The sequence below is a fragment of the Globicephala melas genome, chromosome 20, assembly GCF_963455315.2.
Source record: "Globicephala melas chromosome 20, mGloMel1.2, whole genome shotgun sequence".
NCBI classification, from domain to species: domain Eukaryota; kingdom Metazoa; phylum Chordata; class Mammalia; order Artiodactyla; family Delphinidae; genus Globicephala; species Globicephala melas.
The window spans coordinates 42,108,085-42,121,398 of record NC_083333.1 but is presented as its reverse complement, the minus strand read 5'-3'; the positions used below and the strand labels follow the sequence as shown (position 1 = coordinate 42,121,398).

Sequence of the window (13,314 nt, the reverse complement as noted above, 5' to 3'; positions counted from 1 at the left end):
TAACTTAAAATCTAATCAAACCAAATATTCTATGCTACTTATTAATCTGTATTTTTTAAAATAGCTAATACAGGGACTTCCCTGGTGGCACAGTGAATAAGACTCCATGCTCCCAATGCAGGGGGGCCCCGGTTCAATCCCTGGTCAAGGAACTAGATCCCACATGCATGCCACAACTAATGAGCCGGTGAGCCGCAACTAAGGAGCCCACGTGCTGCAACTAAGGAGCCCATGAGCCACAACTAAGACCCGGTGCAACCAAATAAATAAATAAATACATAGTTTTAAAAAGTCTTTATTGAATTTGTTACAATATTAAAAAAAATAAAATAAAATAGCTAATACACAGACATGGTATGAAATTCCAAACACACAGACACACACACACACACACACACACAAATTCAGAAGACATAAAAAGGCTGAACAATAAGTCATGATAGTAACAATATAATTCATAAAATAAAACAAATATCCATGAGTTTATACTGTTATAAATAACTGAATAAATAAGTAAATGTAATTGAAGTGAAGGCTCTTCCTTCCAGTAGAAGTCTAATTATTATTAGTTAGAATAATAGAAATAGAATTTATATGCACGAAGAATTATAGAAATATAAAACTTTGGCAAACATAACAGTGGTAACTGTTTCAGGTAACAGCAATGAATGCTAAAATTAGTGGACAAAAATGAGTAACAACACATAGTCTTGTAACAACACATATCTCCCCACAAGATAACACAGGTCTAACAACACATATCTCCCCACAAGATATTTATCAAGGTATTCAAAGTTCTTAAGGAAATATTACATTCAACGAATTTCAAAAAATTACAAATGCCCTGGATAGAATTTATTAATATTTATACTAATCTATTGTTACCTGTTTAGTGTAATTTCAAAGATACCACAAAAGCCTCTTTTCTATTTGGCTTAAATGGTTTAAACAAAAAGTTGACCCATTGCCTGAAAGAGAGCCTCAGCTAACCCATAGCTTCATGTAATGGTAAGAAAAGGCCACTGAGATTTAGGAGTTGTTTGTGGTAACAAAAACTGGTTGATACAGAAATTCCTCTTTATCCAATCTTCCCCAAAATACCATCTGTTTTGGCAACTATAGACCTTACAGCTCATCAACAGGTACTAGAGTAAAGTCGAAACAGTAACTAAATCAAAACCATAATGACATATCACCTCATTCCAGTCAGAATGGCAATTGTCAAAAAGACAAGAAATAACAAGTGTTGGTGAGGATGTGGAGAAAAGAGAACCCTCATACACTGTTGGTGGGAATGTAAATTGGTATAGCCATTACTGAAAACAGTATGAGGTTCTTTAAAAAAGTAAAGATAGAACTACCATATAATCCAGCAATTCTACTTCTGGGTATTTATCTGAAGGAAACAAAAACCCTAATTTGAGAAGATATCTGCATCCCCCATATTCGTTGCAGCATTATTTATAATAGTCAAGACATGGAAGCAACCTAAGTGTCCACTGGTGAATGAATGGATAAAAAAAAATGTGAGATATGTGTGTGTATGTATATGTGTGTATATATATACATATACATACACACAATGGAATATTATTCAGCTCTAAAAAAGAAAGAAATCTTGCCATATGCCACAACATGAATGAACCTTGAAGGCATTATGCTACATGAAGTAAGTCAGAGAGAGAAAGACACATACTGTATGATCCCATTTTATGTGGGATCTTAAAAACGACAAAAAACAAAACGAAAAATGGAACTCATAGATACAGAGAACATACTGGTGGTTTCCAGAGGTGGGGGGTGGGTGAAATAGGTAAAGGTGGCCAAAAGTTATACATAACTTCCAGTTATTTATAAATAAGTCCTCAGGATGTAATATACAGCTTTGTGACTATAGTTAATACTGTAACATATGTTTGGAAAGTTGCTAAGAGAGTAGATCTTAAAAGTTCCCATCACAAGAAAAAAAATTTTATAACTATGTGTGGTGATAGATATTTTTCTTTTCTTTTCATAAATTTTTATTTATTTATTTATTTTTTGGGCTGCATTGGGTCTTCATTGCTGTGCGCGGGCTTTCTCTAGTTGGCGGCGAGCAGGGGCGACTCTTCACCGCAGCGCACAGGCTTCTCATTGCGGTGGCTTCTCTTATTGCGGAGCATGGGCTTTAGGTGCATGGGCTTCAGTAGTTGTGGCATGCAGGCTCAGTAGCTGTGGCTCACGGGCTCTAGAGCACAGGCTCCATAGTTGTGGCGCACGGGCTTAGCTACTCCACTGCATGTGGGATCTTCCTGGACCAGGGCTTGAACCCGTGTCCCCTGCATTGGCAGGTGGATTCTTAATCACTGTGCCACCAGGGAAGTCCCTTTCTTTTTTTTTTAGATTTTTTTTTTGATGTGGACCAATTTTAAAGTCATTATTGAATTTATTATAATATTGCTTCTGTTTTATGTTTTGGTTTTTTTGGCCACGAGGCATGTGGGATCTTAGCTCCCCGACAGGGATCGAACCCACACCCCCTGCATTGGAAGGCGAAGTCTTATCCACTGGACTGCCAGGGAAGTCCCGTGGTGATGGATATTAACTAGATTTATTGTTGTGATCATTTTGCAATATATCTTTTTTTTTTCTTTTTTTTTGGCTGCACCACATGGCATACAGGATCTTAGTTGCCCGACCAGGGATCAAACCCGTGCCCCCTGCAGTAGAAGCATGGAGTCCTAACCACTGGACTGCCAGGGAAGCCCCCATTTTGCAATATATACAAATATTGAATCATTACGTTGTATACGTGAAACTAATAGATTATACGTCAATTTATATCTCAAAAAGGAAGGAAGGAGGGGAAGGGAGGGGAAGAGAGAAAGAAACAGTGACTAAAGCTAGAAATGGCCAGGGCAGGCAATGCAGTGTAAAAAATTACACAAAATGTTATCTGTGTTACTCTCATCTCTTGCCTGGATTTCTTTAAAAGTTTTCTTGTTGCTTTCCATTCCAATCCCCCAATCTGGTTGGAACATAGTACCCAGACTAATTCTTTAAAAATATACACCAGATCATGTTATTCCCCTGCCATATCATGAGAGGTCTTGTAGGCCACAGTAAGGAATTTGAGTTTCATGGCAAAAACAGAAAAACTCTAATAAAATATAAAAATATAACCACAACAGGATGCAGCCAGTTACCAAAGAGTCAAATAACTTCCATATATCTTTCTGAGTCTCAAGGTAAACTACTGCAGTACAAAATAACGCTTAATATTGAAAATAAGTGTGTCTTAGTCTTAGTGTACTCAGTTTATGGTAACAGTGAAGAACATAACCTGTTTTAAAAATATCTTTCTTTAAGATGGCTAAAATTTCGCTGAAATTTGAGGGATACCCAAGATATTCAGGATACATTTTTCCAATGGTTCTGGGTAGTCTAGGAGGTTCTTTACACTATAGTCAACCAGCACATATGTATGTTTTGCTTTCACAGAAAACATTCATTCCAAGTTCAATTCAGTTCCTTTTTCTTAGCATCTTCAAAGTGTAAGTCCTACGTAAAGATTTATAGGATTTTGTCCCTGCTTCCATGGATCTTGCAATCTAGTGGAGGACTCAGCATGCAAATACTTAGGAATGCCAGGAATACTCTTTACCAGCACTAGTGCAGAATTTTTCACCCTGAAGCAGGGACTGGGCTGGTTATGGGCTAGACTGCAGTAGCAGCTATGAGCAAGAAAAAAATGTCCCGAGCACAGTATCTTGTTAACTTCCAACATTTGCAAAGAGAATGTGCCTTTCTCAGTCATGATATTCTACAAAAGTGAACAAAGAATGGTATGATTATGTGCCCAAATAATGGGCACTGAAAATAACTTCCCTGGATGCCTGTTTCTTCCCAGGTGATTCCTAAGTCAGAGGTATATAAATTGGGAGCTGTGTGTTTTATGTTACAAGTGATCCCAAATGTAGTTTCTACACATTAAAAATAAGGATGGTAAAATCATAAGTCTAACAGAGCAAAGTGTCAAATAACTTGTCTTTTTAATTTTTAAAAGGCTATAACCCCTAGAATAAGATTGTTTAACAAAAGAATCAATAAATTTTAAAATCTACATAATCCAGATCCTATACATATATGAAAATTAGCAACAAGTCTAAAATTTTTTTAAACAGGCAAATATGATACACACACACACAAAAAAAACAGCATAAAGTTAGACTTACCGTAATAGGAGTTCTTTGGGAAGTTTTTTATTAATTACAGCTTCATCACTATTTGAGAACATCTGCAAAAACAAAATCATTGTATCAAGTGTCACTTAACATTTTATTATGTTCAACTCAACAGTTTAGAGGTAATCCTCTTAGGAGAGAGGTGAATAAGTACAGTGGGTGTTATAAGCCAAAGTCATATTTTCAGAAACTCTTTAGGCTAAAAAATGTCTGAGACATTTAATTTGTTCCCTGTCTTTAGAAAAAAATGAACTAATAGCAGTCAGAAGGATGACATTATGTGCCAGATGCTATTTTAAGTGTATTTTATGTATTAGTGTACTGAATCTTCATACTACCCTTAATCTTCATTGTACATATAAGGAAACTGAGTTACAAAAGGTTTATTTGCATATCAGTACAGAGTGACCATTTAAAAATGCCATTAAGGTAAGGTTATTCTCCAAATCTAACTCACATTTATTTGTTCACAGAGATGTTCAGAAACCTAGGATAGGAAATGTTCTCTTTCAAGTTTTATATATCATGCAGAAGAGTAATAATGCCTCATAACCACCACCACATGCATTCTGGATGAATGCAGGATCATTTAACAAATTAATGAAATAACTCATAATGGGTACTGTTAACAGAGCCGTCTAGTAAGCTACATAAAAAAACCAAATATCTATATATCCAATAAAAAGCAACTAAAAACAATACACATGTCACTGAAGCTGAGAGGAATATGTTCAGTCCCTGCTATTAGGTATTACATAGATGCCTCTTGACTTCATACAATGAACATTTACTGAACACCCTGTGTTAGGCACTTTTCTAGGCAATGAAATACAAAAACAGTAAGATGTTATCTCTGTACTTAAGGAGCCCCTGCTCTACAATGAAGAACACAGAAATAAGCAAATACTAATTTTGGACTGGCATCAAGGAGATAAGCTAGAAATATATTAAAATTATAGTTCAAGTAAAAGATGATGCAGGTAAGATTACAGGGGTGGTGGAAGTGGAAAATAAAAGTAGACAAAAGGATTTTTAAAGAAGCTACAGGATTTGCTGATGGAAAGTTGGATCATCTACCAAGTTTCAGTGCAACAAACACACTATGTTAAAATAAAAGTAATGCTGCCTGACAATTACATGTTTTTGGAAATTGCCTGACATCAAAGAATAATCTGCTTCCCTAAATTCTCTACCCATTAATGGAAGGTATTAAGAAAAAATCATATCCCTTTTCTGTAAGGCAGACTTTCAAAATGAAGCCATCACATTTCCTCCTAAACAAGTTCTCAAATTCCACGGTTTCTAAGACTCTACACCATTAAGATCATTCTTCTTCAGGTACACTTATAGGAAAGAATGCATGAAGTAGTTATAAAGTATACCCTGAATAATCTAGGGTTGATGACATAAATAACAATGTTATTTGTTGATAACATTATAACATTATGTTATTTATGATGACATAAATAACATTAGCAAAGACAGCTAATGTATCCAAAATTGAGACCTGCCTGGGGGACTTCTTAGCACACAACATATATCTTAAGCTTGAGATCTTGGGGAAAAATCAAGTTAGTAAGTATAAAACAATATCACTAAGCTAAGCACCCAATATACTAGACTATGCCCAACTCAAATCCACAAAATATAAAAGATAATCATTTTTATACTAGAAATACTAAGCTCTTTATCTTGTATATTCAAAGTATTTAATTGAATGCTACGTACCTCACCCACCAAGGCACTTTGCTCACTTGAATATACAGGGTAATTAAATTGATAAAAAATATAAACCTGTTATGTGTTGTTCACATGATTTGTGCAATTCTAGATACAAAAAGGAACAAAAATCACATCCAGGGGCTTCCCTGGTGGTGCAGTGGTTAAGAATCCGCCTGCCAATGCAGGAGATATGGGTTCGAGCCCTGGTCCGGGAAGATCCCACATGCCGCAGAGCAAATAAGCCCATGCACCACCAACTACTGAGCCCACGTGCCACAACTACTGAAGCCCACATGCCTACAGCCCCTGTTCCGCAACGAGAAGCCACTGCAATGAGAAGCCTGCGCACCGCAACGAAGAGTAGCCCCCACTCACCACAACTAGAGAAAGCCCACGCACAGCAACAAAGACCCATCTCAGCCAAAAATAAATAAATAAATTTATTTATTTATTAAAAAAAAAGGTCACACCCAGCAGCAATTTTTTCCCCTAAGTCACTCTAAATAGACCAAATGTTGTCTCTGTAAGAACACGAGGTATATGAAAAGAGAAAAGAAAAAAAGGAATAGACAGTGTCCTGGGAGTATCTGGGAAACATCATGTGTATAGGATATCTGTCCAGACTTATATTTCCCTCCAATTCCTTCTGCACATATGTATCCTACTCCAAGTCTGCAAGAAAAAGATCAGTGGTTCACAAACCATGGTCACCTGACTAACAGCATCAGCATCAAACAGAACCTTGTTAGAAATGCAAATTCTTGGGCTGTACTCCAGACCTATAGCATCAGAAACAGGATGCCAGGGGTGGTGGAGGGAAAGACGGGCAATTTGTAGTTTAACAAGACCTCCAGGTGATACTGATGCTTCCTAAAGTTTGAGAACCAATGGAACAGATAAAATAGATTGAGAATCTCAGGACTTAGGAAATTACAGTTATAACACATAATCAGAATATTTTATTATTTGAAGTAACATAGCAATGGAGCTTAGAAAACAATCCTAGAGGTAGACACACATTAATTTTAGATGTTTTCTAGGAAACCCAAATGGTTTCTGCTCCAGTTCACGGTATTGGGTTTTTTTGTTTGTTTGTTTAATTTTTTGGCTACATTGGGTCTTTGTTGCTGCGCATGGGCTTTTCTCTTGTTGTGACGAGTGGGGGCTACCCTTCATTGCGGTGCATGGCCTTCTCACTGCGGTGTCTTCTCTTGTTGCGGAGCAAGGGCTCTGGGTGTGCAGGCTTCAGTAGTTGTAGCACGTGGGCTCAGTACGTGTGGCACACAGGCTTAGTTGCTCCAGGGCATGTGGGATCTTCCTGGACCAGGGGTTGAACCTGTGTCCCCTGCACTGGCAGGCGGATTCTTAACCACTGTGCCACCAAGGAAGTCCCCATGGTATTGTTTGTAAAATAAATGTTTCACAGAAGCAATAGAATACATGTTTTAGATATCTTACTATTTCAGCTGAATCCAAACTCTAGGTTTCTCATACAAAATATAAAGGGTGTCAAATCCAATTATATCAAGGATATAATGAATTATAACAAATTTGTGAAGGTTTTAGATATAATCGTAGAGAAAGTCACTGTTCAAACATTTGACATTCTTAGGTTATCTGGTTTCATATTAATGTGTGGATAGATTATTATATATTTTAATAATCTATCCACAAAAAATTACAAGGATATTGTGGGGGGGAACATGAGAACAACTACATTGTTCTCTCTCGATTATTTCTTTCAAGGTAGGACATCATCCCCTAAACAAACAAAAACAGACACTGAAACAGCCCCCCTGTCTTACAGGGATAGGACATTCTTAAATATTCAGGTTTTTAAAAAACTAAGTGATTTGTTTTGTCATACATTAGCATTTATTGTTGTTTTGTATAAAACTGTAATCGTTTTTCTATAAATAACCTAGCTGAGAAATATAACTGTGAAACCACTTGTTGCAAACTGTAATTACAACATAGAGTTCCTGAAGAGTAAGAAGCATTTTTTTTTTGGCTATTATTTTAGCCTTTCTGATCAGTTTTTAAATCTTTGGCACATTCTGGGTATTAGTTTACTAACATAGTAAACTTAAATGCTTAGCACACAAAAAAGACACAGGAAACCAATTCAAGAGGCTTTAAATACAGGATCTGGGTGGGAAATGCAGATGGGTTGAACAAAGGAAACAGGAAAAGAAATACTTTCGCAACAGTGACCCCTGCTGATTAAAGTATAGCTACCAACTCCAAAAACGGAAATTAAAAGGTCTGACCTATGTTATTCAAGCATTATGGAAGAAATACAAAAGTTAATATATGTATTTTGGCATAGAATACTAGTATCCCCTCATATCCTCTCTACTCATCTAGAGTAACAGAATTCCCAATGTTTAGCTAGCACATGGCTGTGTGGAAAGAAGACTTTATTTCTCATTACGTTCTGGCCAATGGAATGTAAGAAAAAGTGATGTGTGTGGTATCAGGAGAATCCTTAATGAGAGAGAGTGTGCCCCTTCTTTACTCCTTCCTCTAGGATGATGTGTCCATTACATCAGAGTGTAAACTCTGAGAGGAAAGGGGCCTTGTCTGTTTAGTTCAACCCAGTATAGTCGGTAAGCAACACAATGCCTAGAAATTCCTCAACCAATGAATGTCATTTTTACTAAATAGATCAGGAAGTACTTTTTGACTGTAAATTCCCAGCAGGTTTCCATGGTTTTTTCACTTTGTATCTCAGGAGGGGAGGGAAGAGGAGGGGAGGGGAGGAAGAAAGAAATTTAATAAACTGAATGTTACTCTAAATTCAGCAAATAACATGCAAATGACATCAACACAGCAACAGACTGACTACATTACAAAAATAACGATTAAAATACCTGAGGAAAAAAGCTTGAAGATTCAACTTATGGCCCATTTATTTCAAGGGATATGATACATTTCTTGTTTAAAAAAAAAGAAGTTGTAATAATTCCTAAGTTTTCACCATCACGGGATTTCATCTGTATACAGCAATTTTAGCAGCTTTATTATGGCATAATGCAAATATCGTAAAATTCACTGGTTTTAATTATACGCTTCAATAATTTTTAGTAAATTTATAAAGCTGTGTAACCATCACTACGATTCAGTTTTGATCAATTTCCATCACCCCAAAAATATCCTTTATGCCCATTTATAATCAATCCCTGTGCTGATCCCCAACCTCAAGCAACCACTTATCTGCTTTCTGTCTCTGTAGATTTTCCCTTCTGGGCATTAAAAAAAAATGGAATCATAAAATATGTCATCTTTTGCATCTTTTTTTATTCTGCATGTTTTTGTTTTGTTTTGTTTTGTTTTTTGCGGTATGCGGGCCTCTCACTGCTGTGGCCTCTCCCGTTGCGGAGCACAGGCTCCGGACGCGCAGGCTCAGCGGCCATGGCTCACGGGCCCAGCCGCTCCGCGGCATGTGGGATCTTCCCGGACCGGGGCACGAACCCGTGTCCCCTGCATCGGCAGGCGGACTCTCAACCACTGAGCCACCAGGGAAGCCCTCTGCATGTTTTTAAGTTCACCTATGTTATAACATGTACCAGTTGTTCATTCTATTTTATTGTTGAATAGTATTCCAGTGTATGGAATTCTATATTTTGTTTATTCATTCCTAGCAGACAGACATTTGGATTGTTACAATTTTTTTTACTATTATGAATAATGTTGCTATGATCATTCTCATACAAGTCTTTGGGTTGAAATATGTTCTCATTTCTCTTGGATAAATTCTAAGGTGGATATTTTCTGGGTTGTATCATATGGTTAAGTGTTTTTTGGTTTTTTTAAAAATAAATTTATTTATTTATTTATGGCTGCGTTGGGTCTTCGTTGCTGCGCATGGGCTTTCTCTAGTTGCGGCGAGTGGGGGCTACTCTTCATTGTGGCGCGCGGGTTTCTCATTGCAGTGGCTTCTCTTGTTGTGGGGCATGGGCTCTACGTATGTGAGCTTCAGTAGTTGTGGCACGTGGGCTCAGTAGTTGTGGCTCGCGGGCTCTAGAGCTCAGGCTCAGTAGTTGTGGCACACGAGCTTAGTTGCTCCGCGGCATGTGGGATCTTCCCGGACCAGGGCTCGAACCCGTATCCCCTGCATTGGCAGGCGGATTCTTAACCACTGCGCCACCAGGGAAGTCCTATGGTTAAGTTTATTTAAAACTTTTAAATTGTTTTCCAGAGTAGCTGCACCATTTTACATTCCCACCAGCAATGTACGAGGTTTCCAGTCTGTCCCCATCGTACCGTTCCTTGTTGTTGCCTTTTTTATTTCAGTCAGTCTAATGGGGTGGTATCTCATTGTGGTTTCAATTTGCACTTCCCTAATTACTAATGCTGTTGAGCATCTTTTCATGTGCTTTTCAGCCATTCAAAAGACTTCTCTGGTGAAATGTGTATTCAAATCATTTTCCCTTTTGAGTTATCTTCTTACTATTGAGATTTAGGGGCTCCTTATATATTTTGAATACACATTCATTATCTACTCTATGACTTGCAAATAGTTTCTCCCATTCTGTGTGTCATGACTTCTATTTCTTAATGGTGTCTTTTGAAGAACAAGTATTTTTAATTTTGATATAGTCCAATTTATCCTTTTTTAACACATCATGCTTCTAAATATCATACATGTGAACTCTGCCTAACGAAAGGTTATACAATTGTCTTTTAAATCAGAAACTTTTAAAGCCATACCTAGCTGACTCTCTTGACTAGACATAATGGCCTCTAAGAAGCTAAAGGGAACTTATGCCACAGCAGATAGACACAACCAAAGTCAGGAGAGGACTGTCTTTAAAGAGTTATAATGATGTAGCTTTTGGGACATGGAATAACACAAACCAGATTCACAGAAAATTTCAGAAATTTTAAAGGAAGTTGTACCTGCTGGGTACAACAAGGGACAGAAACTATTTAAAATGAAAAAAAGGCCACTGGGTTCCCAACTTTCTATAGGGAGGAAGTACCCTGAGAAAGCTATTTAGCTTCATAAGATATTTCTTATGTAAAAGGAGAGACCTCTCAGAAAGCAGTGTTAAGAGCTCATAATGCAGTACCAAGAATCACAGAGAACAATGGATTAGGGAACCATTCCCAGGAAGCAGAAATGGGCCCCAATCAAGGCACGTTTCCTGCTTCTGGGTTACCAAAAGTAGGGTCCAACTGCTTGCTGCTCGAAAGCCAATACTTGAGAGGCAAGGTTGGTGGAAAGTAAAATTTGCTTTATTTCAGAGGCCGGCAACGAGGGGAGAGGGTGGACTCATGCCCAAAGGCCAACTCCCCACTGACAATCAGTGGGCAAGAGCTTTTAAAGGGGAGTTTCAGGTGTGTATAGGCGGAGGTAGGGGGCTACATGCAGGAACCAAATAGTCAGCTCTGACAGTCATCTTGAAATTGGTCATGCGGTGGTCTGATCAGCGTCATCCTGATTTTAAGTACAGTTAATCTTCAGTTCCAGGGTCGGTTTGTTCCCACTTCCTTGAGGCCAGTTCTCAGAATTATGGCAGCTCATGCCATGGCTACAGTCTGGTCATCATGTAGTAAACTTCTTCCACCTGGTGGGGGTTGCAATATCTACAAAACAGCTCAAAGGACAGAATATTACCTACAGCCCATGAGAAGGAACTAAAGGTCCTTGAATTTGTTTAATAACTGAACTATCAATATTTGGTCTTGTTTGACTGTTTTCCTTTGCTTCTGCATTTTCTCAATTCTCTGATTAAACTCTTTAGCTAAAGTTTTTCTACAGACAAAAGGAGGCAGAGGACATGGTGGGGAAGGACCATAGGGTCCTGTTCCATTTCACCTGGAGTAGGTGACCTGACAATGCGTCTGCTATATTTCAGAATTGATATATGCTATATGCCTCCTGTTACTTCCCCTTTTTAGGGTGAATGTATACTGCCGTTATTCTATCTCTGTGAATAACGGTATATGTTGAGTGTATGGGGCAGATAACTTTTTAGTTCATAGGTCTCTGGATCAAGAGGAACTGCAGGTGAGGACCCTCATCTACCTCTAAATCAAATGCAGATAACAAGTTACAGGTTTTCACCATTATTTATTTGTGTATTTATACAGGTTGTTTTTGGATATAAGACTTTCAGATGTCTTGGGAGGGAATGATTTGCATGAGACAAGAATGCGAACCATTGGAGCCAGAGGGCAGACCATGGTAGAACCTTATAATAAGGGCCTCTGAAGAATCTTATCTCCTTGCTACAATACCCTTTTGCAGTGGGCTTTTGCTGCACCTCCCTTCAATAGGTGGAGTCTGTTTTCCCACCCTTTGCATTTGAGTTCACATGATGACTTGATCTGACCAAAAGAATGTGGTGAAAATAACACTGCAATTTCCAAGCTAAGCCTTAACCAAAACTTTACCTTCTTCAAACACTCCTGCCACCATGTAAGAAAGCCCAGGCTAAACTTGTGAATGATGACAGGCCTTGTGGAAAAAGAGTACCAGCTGACAGTGCCACCAAGGTCTCAGACTGTAAATGAGGCCATCTTAGACACTCAAGTCCCAGTCAAGCCACCAGAGGACTGCAGCCTCACGGGCAACCTTTTTGGGTGACTAGAAGAAGTGCCAGACTGAATAACTGTTTCAAGCCACTAGGTTTTAGAGCGGTTGTTAGACAGCAAAAGCTATGAAAACACATTCTACATTTTAAAAGTTCATGACTCGTGATCTAAATTTCATAGATTTGAATAAAATTTGAGACATACTGAAGCAGCCCAACACAGGTAAAATCTTTGGTGGGAAGAAAATTTCTGAGAGAGATTAAGAATGAACCATCATAAAGAAATCCAGAGTTGAAGCTGCAGAGATTTTTTTAAAACGATTTTTTCCTATAAGTAGTTTTTACTGATTATGCCATTCCCTCACTCAACCAACACCAGATGTTTTTCCAACTGATTTCTCGCCAAAATCTAAGAGGAAAACATTTTTGTATGCCTAAATAAACCTAAAACAAAGTAAGTTTGTCATTCCTCCACCCAACATCTTGTCCCTAGTAGAAATATAATTGCTTTTTAGAAGCAAACTGCTGTCAGTGCATTACCATATCATGACTAAATTTATCTTAAGAAAGAAATCCCTAGATAAAAACACCAAGGAAGGGATACATTTAGAAAACAGATACATTACTTAATAGATCAAACTTTCTGCTATGGACACTTTCTAATATCTGACTCAATATTACAAGCTTTCTTTTATCCTGACTTCTGTTTCTTTAACCGAAATCAATATCCACTACCAATTCATTGCTCTCAGTCTAAAATAAGTATACACTTTTATTCTGTTTTCTGTTGAGAATTTCTTCCACTTAATCAGTTTTAACTATCCACA

The 13,314-nt window shown here is 37.8% G+C and overlaps 1 protein-coding gene across 2 annotated transcripts in view; it reads right to left on the bottom strand.

Moving 5' to 3' along the window:
• Positions 1 to 13,314, bottom strand: part of FBXL20 (F-box and leucine rich repeat protein 20) — a 112,751-nt gene that overhangs the window by 60,748 nt on the left and 38,689 nt on the right. For both annotated transcript variants that reach the window (XM_030839845.3, XM_030839846.2), the window contains exon 2: positions 4,215 to 4,276. In XM_030839845.3, the coding sequence (XP_030695705.1) occupies positions 4,215 to 4,276 (62 nt within the window). The remainder of the gene's footprint in view (positions 1 to 4,214; positions 4,277 to 13,314) is intronic.